Raw genomic sequence first — 16,443 nt, 5'->3', positions numbered from 1 at the left:
GATCAGGGTAAAAGTCTACTTGAGCCCACCATTCTGAACTGACGTGACCTACTTACTACTTCTCACATCAATTCAAGGTGGTCTCCATCTCGGGGGAGGGGGGGGGGCCAATTGTGGGTCGCTGTGACATGTGCAAAAGACACTTTTGACTACTTTGAAGAACTCTCAAGGGGGGCTCAAATTGAATTTTACCAAAATCTATTCTCACAAAGACTACTTATAAATATATTTGTACTAAACATTGTTATATATGCATAGCAGTAGACAGGCATGTTATATAAAACAATCCACAAGGGACTTTGTGCTAGGCCAGTTGAAAGTGTCATCAGTTGCGGCGATGGACCACATCCTTTTTTTTTCCATCTCCGTTCCCCCCCATTTTATGTAAAAAGTGTCAGTCGTAATCAATGAGTTGAAGACACGAGCACTGCAAATTTAGACCAAACATCACAAAACTTATTTTCTTTTTCTTGTATGAGCCAAAGAGACGGACAAAAGATGTCACAAAGTCTGCTGAGACAAAAAAGATAGAGGAAGTGTTTGATAATGTAACTCACTCCACTTTCCACCTCATCAGTCCTATCGCCAAAATAATTAAAGATAAGCATAAATTCATCTGTGTAAGGGGGGGGGGGTGGTCAGAGAAGATAAAGATAAAGATAAGGAAAGAGAGACGGTAGAGAAGACGGAGACTGTTTTAGCACCACCTTAAGTTGAACTACATGTTCTTCCAATTTGCCTTTACTTTAACCTTATGACGGCCCACACTTAAGCCATCCCCACCACAAACAATTTACTGGGAGTCCTCACACCCCCGAACATACCAGAACTCCCATTAACTTCGGTAAAGCTCAGGCTATTGAGCGCACCTGTTTTAAATAAGCAACATCCACTAAAATTTGTAAAAAATTTGAACTTTTTTCATAATGCGCCGCACTGGGTTATATGGTCGCTTTTCACAACGGGGCTATCCCAAAAAATTCTGTTTTTAAAAAATCGAAGGTAAAGTTTTTGGACCCTTGTTCCCTTTCTTTACTTTAAAGACAAAGCGAGTTTTCTCTAAAACCAAACAAATATACACACCAATGAAACCAGACTTTTCCTATAGCCCCAGGGCAATGCCCAGTTTTGGTAAAGGTCAAGATTTCTGGAAGCCCCCAAAATCATGGTTAGCCCGCTTGTCCTTAAAAGTGACCATATAAGCCGCAGCAGATTATACAATACCGAATGTCTGTTGGTTGGACCGTGTTTCTTAGGCATACGCTAAAGTGTGGAGCTGAGTTGAGGAAAATATGTCAACTTTTTAATGTTTTAGGTGTATGCTAAGAATAAATGAGGGAGCAACACTCCTGCAAATGAGAAAGTCTGCAAATAAGCTGCATCGTTGTTTAAGCCTCAGTGTTTGTTGAGGCTGAGGAAAGAAGTCGCGGCTTCTAACCCAAACTTTACAGTCCCAAACTTTACGGTACAAGTAGAAGCACTCAGCATTGGGGCCTTTACATCACCTTTACAGCCCCTCCCCCCCCCCCTCCCTTTTTTTTAAAACAATAGAGTGCACTTCAGTCTTTTCTGCAAAAGGAAAAAGGCTCCGGTCTTCTGAAGAAAATCATTGACATTGACACTACACTGTCCTCATTATACACAGGGAAATTTGTGTAGTATGAAGTTATTTCAATTTCACAGAAACACATTGGCAAGAAATATGTATTTATATATATAACAATTTTTACTGTCTGAGAACAGTTCAAGATGGAAAAAACATGATGCTATAAACAAAACTAGGAAAACTGACTTTATCTGGATTGATGGTAAATGGATCTCGATCTTGTAATACTTCCACTCTCATGAGTCTGAATTCTTCGCAAAAGGAAATGTCCACAATGTCACACCCATTGGGGGGGGGATAAAAACTGTCATACAAGATGTAAAAAAATCAAGCTGATCCACTTCCAGAAAATTATTCTAGAACTTTATCCAGAAACGTCATCCCTGGCTGAAACAACAAATCCCACTCATGAATTGGAAGAAATGACACACTAAAAAAACCCCCAAACAAACAAACCCAGTCACACCATGCGCAATACGACAAACTTACACTACATGTACCACTTTGACTAGACACCAATGAACAAAGGTTCACAGACACTACTTTCCAGCCACTGGTGTCCAATACTTAGACCTATATTATAATATTACCGCGGGCACACAAGCGACAAAAGTTTCATCATATTCCCTTACAGGCATACAGGTGAACAAATATACATTATATTATACGGTGGTCATTGTGAGCTCATATATATATATATAAGTTTGTGTGTACTCAAATACACACACTCAAACAAGTGTGTGTGTGTATGATATATAAAAAGAAATTATTAACCACGGGCACACAATTTGATCTTTGGAGTAACCAGCTGGAATTGGGTACCGGGGCTCAACAAAAACAACATGAACTACTGAGGCGGCCACCGTGTACTGTGCAATAAAATATAATTGTGGCACTACGCGGTGGAATCAGGCTCTCGTCAATTTTTAGGCATACGGAGTTGATGGTATCATCTTAACACCTGTCCATTTTGCTTGTTTTAGGTGAAAATAATATCCAACTATGTTGAGTAGAAGTCGAGATATATGTGTGATTGAAGGAGGTGAGGGTCATCTGGTTTCAGAGGTAAAATTAGCAAGAAAATGGCTGCCAAAGATGAGTTATTTCTTCAGCTTGAGAGTCCGTGGAAACTGAAAATGTACATTTCTTCTGCCTTTAACCAACGATTTTCAGTAAAACCGACACAGAAATATGCTCTAAAATGGGCATGAAAGGTGTTGACCCAAAAAACAAAATTTCGATAAAAATTCTCAAACCAGAAGGAAAGTGCCAAATTCATGACTTTCATTATTTTGACGAGCGCCTGATTTCACCATGCTGCCTCATGTATTTTATTCATGAGTACTGTGCAATAAAATATATTTTATTCATGAGCATTCAATTTTAGCAAGCCCACGTATTCTTTGTTGTAACAGAAAGCCCAATCAAGTTTTCAGTGAGCTTATTCATATCACTCCATATTACGAGGGAAACCGAATTCACAAAAACTAGATGCTCTGGAAAAAACAAAACAAAGCAAAATTAAAAATGATGGTAGCATTACATGAAACATGACAAGTTTAGACAACAATTTTGAATTTCACAAAGTGTGATACATATATACACACAGACATACCAAGAAAAAAATCCCAATGACATAGCTTTCTTTCACAACTGAAAAAAGTTTAGAAGGTTGTACTGCTAACAAAAAAATAATCCTTAAAAATCTCTCTCTCTGTCTCTCTCCCTGTCTCTCACACACACACACACACATACATACACAGACACACACACACGCAGACACACACATACCACACACACACACACACACACACACACACACACACGCGCACACACACACACACACACACACGCAGACACAGACACACAGAGAGACTGCATGCACATTATAAAATCCATCCCCAGCATCACACCACAAACCCACATGGTCCCAATGCAGCGTGTGTTTATACTGACCACCACCATCAAGCATATTCTATATATATATATTTAATAATAATAATTACATATAAACAGTAGTCTTCGTCTAAGATCCTTGTGCTTGGGAGAAAGGAAAATGTGGGTTCCTAGGCGAAAGAGATCTTAGCCAAAATATCGGGGGAAAGAATCCACAGTGACTCGTGGTCAGGCCCTGAAATCAGTCAATTCCATAATATTAACACTCCGGTCAGCCACATTCCATATCCCACTCGGGGCAGACCACTCCTCGTCATTACCCGCATCTAATTCAGAAAGATCTTCAAAATATTTAATAATCAATAACATCCTGTGTAGCAGACACTGTTTCCCGAGCGCGTTTTGTTCCAGACGGGCCGGGTTGGGGATAGGGCTGTCCCCGCAGTTTTATGCTCCCCGCACAATTTTGCAAAATTTGATCATTTTTTGCATAATTTCTGATTATTTTCCTTCATCATTCTTTGTTAAAATTAACAGAAGGGCATAATTTCACAGTTTTTGTTCGGTATCGACAAATTATGATCAGAAGTGCCAAACCTTAGCCGAATATAGCTAATCACAGCATGCTCCCAGACACAACTTTTGCTTGGTAAAAATTATGTTTTCTTACTTAAATCAGTAGAATATTTACCTAAACCGGGATCATAAGCAGTGGGATCTTAGACAGAGACTACTGTATTTCAAACTTCTGAAAACAGACACCATGTAATAAAATTTTACAATCTTGATATAATGTTTAGCTTGAGACAAGGAAGAGGTCAGGGGTCATGGCCTCATGGCATTATCACTACAACCATCAGATCATTTTCTCTCAGTCATAACACAATTGCCTAAAGTCATTTTTAAAAATTATATCTTTTCAGATAGATAATTTAAAAATAAAAACCAACGTCAACTTCAACTCTATAACTCTTTATCATCCCGGGGGGGGGGGGGGGGGTGTTAAACTCACTATGCCAAGGCCTTCTTTTGGTACGAAATATAAAAGTGACAAGTACATCACTATATTAGTAATTTATTCAAATCCAATGAACCCATTTAGACAGTTCTTCCTCTAATGACAAAACTCCCAGTAAAAGAGACCTGTTTTTGGCAAAATGGCAAGTGACTCACCAGCACAGCTTGCCACAGGCAAGGAGGTAAGACTGAAAACGTCTAAAAAATTGTTTAATTTGTATGAGGAAACAAAACTCTGCTATACTAAAGACATGAAACAAGTGACAGGTATTTTTATTATTATAACAATAATTTGGAACCAGTTTAAAAATTACTTCGGCAATTGTGTTATGACAGCAGCAATTTTTGAGCACACAGCAGGCTGGATGGCAGAGAAAAAAAATCAAAAACTGTCAAGGCCCAAAAATCAATTTGTTTATCACACAAGACAGAGCCTTCAGAGTCAGACCATCGCCAGAAAGTATACCCTCCATCACATCTCTGGCGTAAGCTGACAAAACGCCTTTTTTTAAACATTTCACAGCAGTTTTGAGAAAAAAGACTTTTTGTCAGTTTAACCATTTTTTTAAATGCGTTTTTCTGAAATTTGAATTCTAATTTATTCAAATACTAGTTTGTCACGTAGTTTCACTTTGATTTTTTCGCACACGTAGAGTAACTGATCAGGATTTTGATTTATCAACGTTAAAAATTTGGCACCAAAAATGAAAAAAGGCGTTCTGTCAGTTTACGGCAAACCTCTGTAGTGAGGCATGCTAAATAGAGCATCGAGGTGCTGTTAAAAGTGATAGCTACGGCAACAACAGCATGTTGAAAAGAAAATGATTTCAGACAACAGAAGTTTCTAAACATTTCCTAACCAGTATCAGACCATGTACCTCACTGTGATCTAGCCGTTTGGGTAGCTATTTTTTCCTCTTCGGTTGTAGTAATAATAGTAATAATGAAAAAGAACTCTTCTTTTTCTTTTTTTTCTTTCAGAAACTCAAATTAAATGCTTTATAAAATCAAAAAGTAGGGAAAAATGTCCGTAACAGACACTTCCAAGCAAAAAAAAAAAGAAATCAAAGCAAAAGAATAGTAGTTTCTATGAGCTTCAAGATGTCAAAGTGAAAAAAAAAAATTTAACCCTTTCCCTGCCAAGTAAATTTTAGAACTTTCAAGCTAACAATTGCATGGTGGGGCATACTAATGAATAGTGGTACCTAAGGATAATCTATGAAATTTCTTTCAGTCTCAGTCGACAGCATATCTGTTTCATCTCTCTTTACCTTTTGATTATGGTTCTTCTACGTTGACTACATCCACAACCACGCCCTCTTTTACCACTACCCCACCCTGCCTCAGGTCTAGCTCTATCTCTTACAGTGATGGCAAAGTGGGTAGTGAGTTCAAACAAGTAATGTCAAGCAAGTGCCGGTGATGCAGAGTTTACATGGCTGGTCACTGGGGTGTGTCCTTGAGCAAGACATGACAACCCTCACTTTTTTTTAAAAAGGCGTTGCACAGTGGCAACCAGCAATGACATTTGCACAAAATTTGTCTGTGTTGGTGTAACACTGTGTATTACATTCATGTACATACTTACAGTACATATTTACGTACGTGTGTATTTATAATGATGTATCTTTTCTGTATGTACGTTTGTCACTGTAACCCAAATTTCCCTACGGGAATCAACAAAGTGTAATATATTTATTATTTATTTTATAATTTGTCATTATTTATTATCTCTCGAACAGTGTGTCTTTGAGGAGTATTACTTGAGACAACAATGTTCAACTTTCATTCCCGGCCATGCCACCTGAATGACAACTTCCCCCTATTTCTCTTGCACAGATTTCATAAGAATCAGCACTACTTTCAATAGCTTCTTCTATATTTTTATTCTTATATCCACAATAAGCTCATAAAACACCTCTCTTAGCGGTGTAGGATCTCCCTTGTCATCGATAATTCTATTCAAGCCACCTGACTTACATTCAAATGAACACTGGGCTGGATTGACTTGGTTGTTAAATTGTCTTAGAGTGCCCCCCCCCCCCCCCCCTCCCATTATATTATTTGTTTGTGCAAAGGAAACCAGCGATATAACAATATATAATGCAACATTTTGTGTTTTGTCTTTTTTCTGAAACTAATTATCACCTCATACAGGGCAGACGAGGACAAACTGCAAGAACAGAGAATCCCCACACTCAGAACGAAATTTGCTAAAAATCAGTCCAAGCTCACAGCCATATATATATATATATAGCATATGGATGACACCAGTCTCAAGACACAGCTCTCTGTTGGGAATGTCTTAACGTGAACATGAGCAAAACTGGCAGTTGAGTCATGCCTAACACCATCAATATATATATATATATTTCCTACGAAGGAAGCTGTTTGACAGCCCAGTATCACAAGCCAGAACCGTTCTACGACACCACAATGTAAAACGTGCAAGACGACAGAAGTGTCTGATGTCTTGTTTAGTTTTAGTTAAAAGTTTTACAGCACTTGCAACACAATAAGTTTGTATTATAAGTGCCAAAGATTAGAGGTTTTACAAGAGAGTTAAAAAGACTAAAAAGTAAGAAGGTGAGATAAGGGCGATAGTTGTTTGATAGGAAAGAAGGAGCAAACCATAACAGGGCACCTGCCAACCACCCATCCTGATATCTTGTGAGGGTATTGATACACAAAAACACTTTCTCACTAACGAAATCCAACAAAAATCCAACCATTAAAAAAATACATGCAGATCATACTGTGCAGTTCTACCATCTCATCCTGCATGACTTTATATTGGGAAATATTTCAACATCACAAGGACTGTAATGGCAGTGTCCAAAAAGAAATCTGAAACAAAAAATCTGTCATAGTTCAAAGATTAATTATAACAACGTGTGGGTGATTTTCTAAATCATGTATGAAAATGCCCGTAGCACGTCACAAATGGCCAGTAGTGAGTGAGTTAATATCTAGGCATGATACTTTTCAGTCATGAATGTTGTTTGTCACCAGGGGAAAAAAAAATCTCACACGCTGAAGAAGAGAATGATGATGATGAGAAGGACGAGGGAGAGGACACCGATGGCACACCACTGTCGCCGATCTGGGGAGGAAAAAGAAGTTTTTAAAGTTTTTTTAGTAGAGGTTTTACGGCGCTCGCAACTGTGTAAGGTCATATGAGCGCCAAGGGGTGGAGGTCAACAGAGAAGTCTTTACAGGGAAGCGGGCTTACTCTGCTCACCTCTCTAGCTTCAAAAGCATAAACTCCGCTTCGACTATCAAGGCACCCCGGAAATAGCGGGTCACAAGAGAGTGACAAGCATACAAAAGAAGTAGAGGAAAAATGACGATAGTAAGGATTAGGAAAGAAACAGCAGTTTTGTTTACAATAAAAAAGCAAAACAACGACAAAAAAAGACACTGAACAAGTTCAAAACACATTTCAAATTCAGTAAACTTAACTCAGTAAGAAACTTAACATAAATACTCTGGTACTGAATAAGTCTAAATGCATTTTCAATTCAATATGTTTAACTTAGTAAAAAAAACTTATCCTTAAAAACTCTGAAGCTGAATAAGTTTTACTGCACATTTCAATTCAGTAATAAATCACCAAGGTAAAATCCATCTCCGCTAGGGCTATACAAAGAGTGGCATCAGTGGCCTAGTGGTCAGGCTCTCGGACTTGTAACCGTAAGGTCATGGGTTCAAATCCCATTAGGGGCCCATTGTTGTGTCCTTGGGAAAGGCCTATAACATGAATTATCCTCATTTCACCCAGGTGGTACTGGAAACCCAACTATAGACAGCAAAAGATCTAGTCAGTTTGGTAGCTTGCACTGTATGCTTCCAGGTAAACTAAGAATGTTTCTGTGCGCCCAGCACCTGATTCCCACCGCATTGTGACACATACGTGAACCAGTCTGAGGACATCAGGTGAGGTCAATTCAGGTCGATTTTGAATTAAGCATATCCAGGGATTCCCGAACCATAATTTTAGAAAGTAATTCATGAGCAGTTTCTTGTAAAAACCACTTTAAAAATATTTTTCTCAATTTATTTTCCATTTTCATTTAAACTTAAAAAGAAATAAATGGTGTAACTTTGAATGCACTTTTCTCAGTCCTTACTTTTCCTCCCATTTTGTTACTTCAAAATACAATATCTCAGATTCTAGAAAAGATCATTGAATTTTGTTTTAATGTGTAATAATCAGGAAGATCCCAGCTTTCAGAAAAGTACAAAAACTATAGATGGCCCTGAGGCCACAAGTTCCTGATTTCCTCAGAATGGCTCACATATAGCCAAAACCAGGCACCCCCCCCCCTCTCCAAGAGAAGTAAACCCACCATTTGACATATGCAAAACTTTGGCCATTTTCTTCATCGTCTGATCCATTTTGGTCTCTGTGTTGTCCATTTCATGATGAAACTCATCCAGCATTCTGTGAAAAAAAAGAGAGAGAGAAATACATACACTGCCTATTATTGAAAATGTTTTAACATCCCCAGTCTCCGCAATTTTTTATCAGTAAAGAGATGGGCTGCTTCGAAGCTGTCTGTCAGAGCTAGCCCTGGCTGGAGTGGGATACATCCACCCACCACAAAGACAGGGATACAGGATAAAATAACTTCCCCACTAGGAGATAAAATATTTTCCCCACTAGGAGATAAAATAACTTCCCCACTCAGGGATAAAATAACTCCTCCACTCGAGAACCAAACTCATCTCTCCTGAATGAAAAAAAGAAAAGCCCCACTGCTACACAATAGGACACCTTAATCGATAAAGTCTTTGTTTACTCCAATATAAAGCAAGCACTATGGAATCACTAGTTACATATAGTCAAGTTTAAAAAAAAGAAAGAAGCAGGAATAGCAGAAATATTTTTTAATGCCTAGAAAAAAAGAAAGGCTGACAAGCGCCAACATTTGTTAGAGATAAAAAAAATCTTGATAAAACGCTACCCTACTCCTTTCCTTTATTCCTTTAAAAAATAAAAAGTCACAATAAAATCACTGGAATAATCCAACCGAACCCATGAGGTGAAAAATCACGGAGAACTGAGGGACGAGGAAAAGGCTACGGTACAAGTAAAGTTTAGCTCCAGATTCCTAACCACTTGACCTAGCGAGAAATTTCCGGCTTCTCAGTTGGGTCGCTGTTTTGTCTCACAGGAACAGAAACGGAGAGCTGTAATTGTCACGATATGCACAGACATGAGACATGGAAGATTACGCTTATCTTTTATCAAGGCTATAATAATATCTATTCCATATTGACCACCACCTCTATAAACGAATTAGAATTTTTTAATTTTTTTTAAATCCCCAAAATCACAACATTAAATCTATACTTGTCAAGGGCAACAAATTCTAGATAAGGCAAGCCACAGGCAAAGAAATAAACTTGAACAATATGCTTGTAATATTTCTTTTTCTTAAAACCTACTGTAGGAACAGAATATTTTTCACACTGCACAGATTAACTATTTAAACAGTTTTAACTATTAAATTTAATTGAACATACCAGGTTCTGTACGGTACTTCAAAAGTCTAAGCAAAAAAAATCACAGTCCATATCACTAAACATTCATCCCTTTATCCATCTCCCTACCCATTTCCGACACTCTTCTATCGCATTTCTCTCCCCACCCGCACCCTAACTCCACCCCTGCCTCTCTCGCTCTCTCTCTTCCTCTAGCTCTCTCCTGTCCTCTTCTCCTCCCCCCCTCCCCCCCCCTATACTACTTCACTTTCCCTACCCCACTTATGCCTCTCATTCTAGTAGTTATACACCATGCCATCCTTCTTTGGCCAAACTCAGAACACTATACACTATAAAAAAAAAGATACCCCACAGAGTTTTGTCGACACACATATAGAACCCGAGACACTACACATGTTAATGCAAGGTGTATTACTGGCAATTGCTTGCTTTAGAAACAAAAACATTCACTCTGTATTCGGCTTTCCTCCCATCTTTTTGTCCATCATTTCCCCTGCTTTCCTCCTCCCTTCCTTCCTTTCCCTCTCTCACTCTATGACTTACAAATTCTGATCCTCAAGCTCATTCCCAATTTGCTGACTCATGTTCTTCAGCACGCCCACACTGGAGCCAATCATGTCCAGCTGGTCGTCTTGGTTACGTATCAACATCTACGGGACCAATGGAAACAGAAACATTTTATACACATTTGAAAAACAACATGACAAAATGAGCTACTGGTCTTCCTCAGCCGTTTTGAGACATTGGGCAAAAAAACCCTCAATTTTCTCGAGACCGTTTAGTTTTAGTAAGAGTTGTACGGTACTTGCAACACAACAAGGTCAATATAAGTGCCGAAGAATAGAGGTGTTATGAGAGAGTAACAAACACATAAAAGAAGGAGAGATAAAAGACGACAAACGATTGATAGGAAAGAAGAAGCTAACAACACTAAAGCACCTGCTATGTCACCCACTTCTCAAGACTGTGTCTTTCTGCTGTCCCAACTAACTTCAAATGACTAAAACTGTGGTACGAAAGCAGCCAGACTGATACTGTCTACACTCACTTGTACTCTTTGCAAGTCTTGAACAGATCTTTAATTTGATAGCCACAGTGTTATACTGACAAGGTGTTCACAGTTTTTCGCACTTCGTGGAAGAAAAAGTAAATTCCCGCACCCCTGACACACATTTCTCACTAGAAATGAAAACAAAAACCACAGCTTTTGCTTATCATGTCTTCTCTAAAACACCCAAGGTGTCCATTGAGGAAATCCCACAGGATAAAGAAATGGCAAGAGCTGCCAGCTTTGGCCAGATTACACCACTCGTGTCCCATTTTTCTCGAGCCGCGTTTTGGCCGCGTTAAACGACAAAGGGGTCAATACAATGGGACAACTGGAAATGCTCTAAGACTACTTCGAGTTGAAAGAAGTCGTGAAACGTCCTTGACATGGCATAGGTCGTCTTCCGCGACAGATGCTGCAGAATAAGACCCACCTGCTGCTGCTGCTGTGAGTCGGAGATAAACCTCTGGTTGGCCGACTCCATCTCCTCATCCAGTCGCTTGTACTTGTCCTGCGGCGTTTTGGGGCCATTCGCCGCCATCAGAGACTGAAGAGACAGACATCCGAGTAAATCTTTAGGGTGTAAATATATACATCTTTTTGGGGAGAGTATGCCCCATCTTTATGTTTAGTTTTAGTAACAGTTTTACGGCACTTGCATCACAATAAGGTCATATAAGTGCTGCAGATTAAAGGTGTTACAAAAGAGTAAAGAACATAAAAAAGAAGAAGGAGAGATAAAGACAATAGCTGTTCAATAGGAAAGAAGGAGCAAACCACACCAGAGCACCCGCCAACCACCCACCCATCTTTATGGAAGGGAAAAAGTCAACTGAGCTAGTGCTGACAGAAGTGAGTTAGACTCGTTATTGATGATACTTTCCTTACGGGAATGCCCCATCTATATATATGTGAGGCATCGTGGTGAAATCAGGCGCTCGTCAAAATTATAATATCAAAGAAACTGGCGTTTTTCTGGCCGTTGGGCAATTTTTTTCTAATTTTCTTTTTTTTTTTTTGCTCCACACCGTTAATGTCCATTTAAAAATCTATTTCTGTAGTGGTTTTACAAAAAAACATTGATTAAAGGCACAAAAACTGAAAATGTTCAGTTTTCAGGGACTCTCAAGCTATGGAAATGTCCACACTTTGGCGGCCGTTTTTTCGTAAATTTTACCTCTGAAACCAGGCGACCCTCTCCTCTTTCAATTGCAAATATCTCGACTTCTGTTCAACATAGATTGATATTTTTTTCACCAAAAGCAAGGCAAAGGAAGAGGCTTTAAGATGATACCAATAACTCAATATGACCAAAAATTGACGAGAGCCTGATTCCACCACGCTGCCTCACATATGGAAGGAAAAACACTCAAATGAGGTAGTGCTGACAAAACCAAGTGCGATGTGTAATTAATGCTACAAATAGGCTACGCAAGGTCCAGCATTTGATCTCAACTGACAGAAAGGAATCGCCTCCCCTTTTTTATTTCTTTCCATTGCCACTCTGTTTTACACAAAATCTGCTTGACACTAAGAAATTCTCTGGTTCTGTAAAGTTCTTGTTATAAGGTTTTTTTTACCGTAAATAACATCATATACAACAGCCCATGCTCACTGACAGTCTCAGTTCAATGCCTTGTTTGTTCCAGCTTAGATCAAAGTCATTTCTTCCTCAGTCACAACCCCACCACCTCTTATTCCATAGATAGTCTAATAATGAAAAGAGGATACTTTACCTCATTTAAAAGCAGCCACCTATGCCACAGAGCCATAACAAAAAAATCTACAATAATTATTATTAATATCAATTTAAAATAGATTTACAAGTATTGCAGAAATTCCCAAAGACATTTTGTTGTGTTATCAAACAAAACAAGAGGAAGACCAACAAAGACCTAGTTGGATAGGGTTTTAAAAAGTCCTGGAAAAACATGCCATATCAATCACATAATGTTACACATTTAAGACAGGACTGAAACCCGCACCACCCCGCAACATCTTAACGATAAGGGGGCTCCAGTGGCTAAGTGAGTAGTGAGTTTAGACTCAAGTAATGTCAAGCAAGCGTCGGGACACAGGGATCAGACAGGAGGTCACCGGGGTGTGTCCTTGAACAAGACACGACAACCCTAGCTCAAAATACAGGGCATTGCACAGTGGCAACCGACAGTGGCATGGTTGTAATCTGTTCTGTATTTGTGTAATATTGTGTATTTATGTATGTATTTAGGCATGTATTTATGAGTGTACATATTTATAATTATGTATTTATGTATATATATGTAGGTTTACCAAAGTAAACCAAAGAGCCCTTCTGGGACAAATAAAAGCGTAATTTATTTCTATTTTCTATTTATACCAGAGGAAGGAAAAAGGAAAAAGTACAAGTATCAAACAAAATAGAAATTCCACAAGACACAAACACTCAATATCTGTCTGACCTGTCGAAAGCTGGCATCATCTCTTTGACGATTTCCAGGACTGGAGATCTGACTTTTCATATCCTGAAAGTAAAGTTGTAGGTGAAAAGATAAGCATCACGTCAATATGACGAGTGACGGTAAAAAACATCTTGATTATCACCCTCCACATTCAAAATTGAAAATAACATTACAATACCAAGTCAAGATCATACACGTTTGTGTGTGCGTGTGCGTGTGTGTGTGTGTAAGAGGTAAAATACCAAACCAAAATGACAGGATCTGGACAATAAAGATAAATATATATCTTATCTTGATAAACAAAGTAAAGAAAGACAAAAAATATACAACCTAACGCCGGAACAATGTCAAAAACAAAACAAAAATTATTTTAAAAACATTTTGATTATTTATTTCCTAACCTTAACCATTAATCTTCTAATCTGTAAAATCACAAATTAATAAACTTGCTTTAACGAAACAGAAACACGCTATTGCTCCAAAAGTAAAAAATATTTCACCATACTCACCCTCACGGTGGTCTTCGTCTTCTCCACAAAATTTCTTCTCTCCTGAAGTTCATACTCAGATATTTTGAACTTTCTAGGATTTTTCTCAACAATACTTGCAAACAGTCAAAGAATGAATAACAAGTTGATAGAAAACACTTTGTATTCTTTTCCAACTCAAAAACATAATTTCATGAGTGAGGTACATTACAAAAACTGCCCCCTAAAGATGACGAAAAAACAAATCAGTAATATCAAAATAAAAAAGTCAACTTAAATATTTTCCAATAAATTATAAAGTGCATAGACTTAGAGCCTTAGTTTAGTTTTAGTAATTTTTACGGTGCTTGCAACTGCATAAAGTCATATGAGCGCCAAGGGGTGGATGTCAACAGTGAAGTCCAAACGGGGAATCAGGCTTACTCTGCTCACCTTTCTAGCCTCAACAGCACAAAGTCTACTTCGACTATCAAGTAGGCCCCCCTGAAACAGCAGTTCACAAGAGAGAGACAAACATACAAAAGAAGTAGAGGAAAAAAGACGTTAGTTAGGATGAGAAAAGAAAACGCAGCTTTCTAGACAGGTGCTACATAAACGCACTCTATCATAATGATTACAGATCACACCAACATAAAAAAGAAAAACTTTAGAGCACAAAGAAACAAAGAACATAGTGGGAATAAGCACACAAACAAATGAACACAGAGACAAACAATTCAGAATTCAACAACCTCACTTCAAGGGATACCTTGCAACCCACTCCAGTGCTATTCTTACGTGCTATTCTTACAAATGCCCAGATTCCTCACTATACTTTTACTGACTGTGCATTTCCCTTCACACCTACTAGAAGTGAAATCCAGCAGTCAAAAAAGCTAAGATGCCACAGAGAAGTGAAAGGCAGGAAGGAATAGCTCACACCAGTTGCCCCTAGCAGCTAAGGTAATAATATGATGAGTCAATAAATGCAAAATTCAAATTCCAGACCTGAACAAATACGTGCATGAATTACCACACATTCTTCTCTTCAGAAGTTAAAAAAATCCCCCCAAAAACACTACTTTCTTCTCGAATTTTTTTTCCCATCACCCATCTGTTCAAATTCTGTAAGTTCATTAGTTGTTGTTTTTTTAACTGCAGAGAAGAAATCAGATACCCTAACTGACATTTAATTAACGCTTGGGATAAATTAAGAGAGGCAGAAACAGCATAGGGAAAGAAAAGAAGTAGAATCTACTACTAGCACCCTCCAGCCACCCATGAACTGTTACTAAGACAAAAGAAAATTTTAAAAATAAAAAAATAATGAAAAACCAACTTTCTTGGCTGCTGAAAGGAGATATATAATGTCATGTTCAATAAAGCCTTCAAAGGCGAAAACATGAACATAAACATCACCACAACATAAAAAAGAGATTCAGACAGTATGAGCAAGTTACACACACGTAGGAGAGAAACCATGCCAAATATGACTCGTGGCAGATCAGAAGTGTTCTTATAATATGATAAAACAGGTCATACAAAACCCATTCATGAAAGGATATCGACAGTCTCTTCAAGATCTTCCAGGTCCCACTCAATGCTTCTCAAACTGTTGCGCAGCTCATTGGTAGTGTATTCCAACTCCTCTTTTGATGTTGCTCCTGCATTTTCCTGGAGGTCTCGCCATCGAGTAAAGAGGTTCCGAACGACACCCAGAGCTTTTTGCACCTCTCTGTAGAAATAATGAAACAAGAATATAGTGATAGATTCTCTCTCTATCTCTCTCTCTTCTCTCTGTCTCTCTCTTCTCTCTGTCTCTTCTCTCTCTCACTCTCTTCTCTCTCTCACTCTCTCTCTATCTCTCAGTACAAATTATATGGGTGCCAACTTTTCAAAAGCAAAATACAGACACTACATGATACACTGCGGGTCAAGATGGTGGGCATTGGGCATTGGACAGGTGATAGTAATACCCCTCCAGACCCTTCACCCAAACTTTTCTGCATTCAAAATTCAAGCTACTTAAAACAGAGCTACAACAATTCAATAAATGTCAACATGTTTCTATTATAAAGGTCTCTCCCATTGACTTTTTAGGCTTTATTATTTAGTATTCTCTGAAATCCTATTTTGATAGTTTATTAAATTATTTCTTCAGCATACCTAAGTCCGCAAGGAGCAATTATAGAAAAGAATGTATTTTCTGACAGCAAAAACAGAAGATTAAAAAATATATTTTTAACATTCGGGTTAAGCAAGTTAAGAGCTTTATTTATCATTTACAATACAAGCAATCAAAGAATTAGCTTTCTTGTTGCCCCATTTGCTTTTATCATTGTAATCGTAATGATTGTTGAAGCTAGATTCTCAAATTTTAATCAAAATAAACATCTGCTGGATATTATACCAGGGTTGAGATGGAAGAAGGAAAATATCTTACATACTGTCTGTTCACAC

At 38.2% G+C, this 16,443-nt stretch overlaps 1 protein-coding gene and 1 long non-coding RNA gene across 2 annotated transcripts in view; both read right to left on the bottom strand.

The window, feature by feature from the left end:
* LOC118477720 overlaps positions 1 to 2,574 on the bottom strand; it is a 7,606-nt gene extending 5,032 nt beyond the window's left edge. Inside the window, exon 1 of the long non-coding RNA XR_004858567.1 lies at positions 49 to 2,574. This is a non-coding gene — a long non-coding RNA (uncharacterized LOC118477720). The remainder of the gene's footprint in view (positions 1 to 48) is intronic.
* A 4,694-nt stretch (positions 2,575 to 7,268) lies between these two features.
* LOC101845239 (syntaxin-6) overlaps positions 7,269 to 16,443 on the bottom strand; it is a 14,033-nt gene continuing 4,858 nt past the window's right edge. Inside the window, exons 2-8 of the mRNA XM_005098810.3 lie at positions 15,549 to 15,718; positions 14,026 to 14,120; positions 13,517 to 13,579; positions 11,509 to 11,622; positions 10,571 to 10,677; positions 8,869 to 8,963; positions 7,269 to 7,622 (exon numbers count right to left, since the gene is read on the bottom strand). Of these exons, the coding sequence (XP_005098867.1) occupies positions 7,546 to 7,622; positions 8,869 to 8,963; positions 10,571 to 10,677; positions 11,509 to 11,622; positions 13,517 to 13,579; positions 14,026 to 14,120; positions 15,549 to 15,718 (721 nt within the window). The 3' untranslated portion in view covers positions 7,269 to 7,545. The remainder of the gene's footprint in view (positions 7,623 to 8,868; positions 8,964 to 10,570; positions 10,678 to 11,508; positions 11,623 to 13,516; positions 13,580 to 14,025; positions 14,121 to 15,548; positions 15,719 to 16,443) is intronic.

Source organism: Aplysia californica, unplaced genomic scaffold, assembly GCF_000002075.1.
Source record: "Aplysia californica isolate F4 #8 unplaced genomic scaffold, AplCal3.0 scaffold00194, whole genome shotgun sequence".
Classification (NCBI taxonomy): Eukaryota; Metazoa; Mollusca; class Gastropoda; order Aplysiida; family Aplysiidae; genus Aplysia; species Aplysia californica.
Note: the sequence above shows the minus strand (reverse complement) of the source record. Positions and strands in the feature narration are given on the sequence as shown.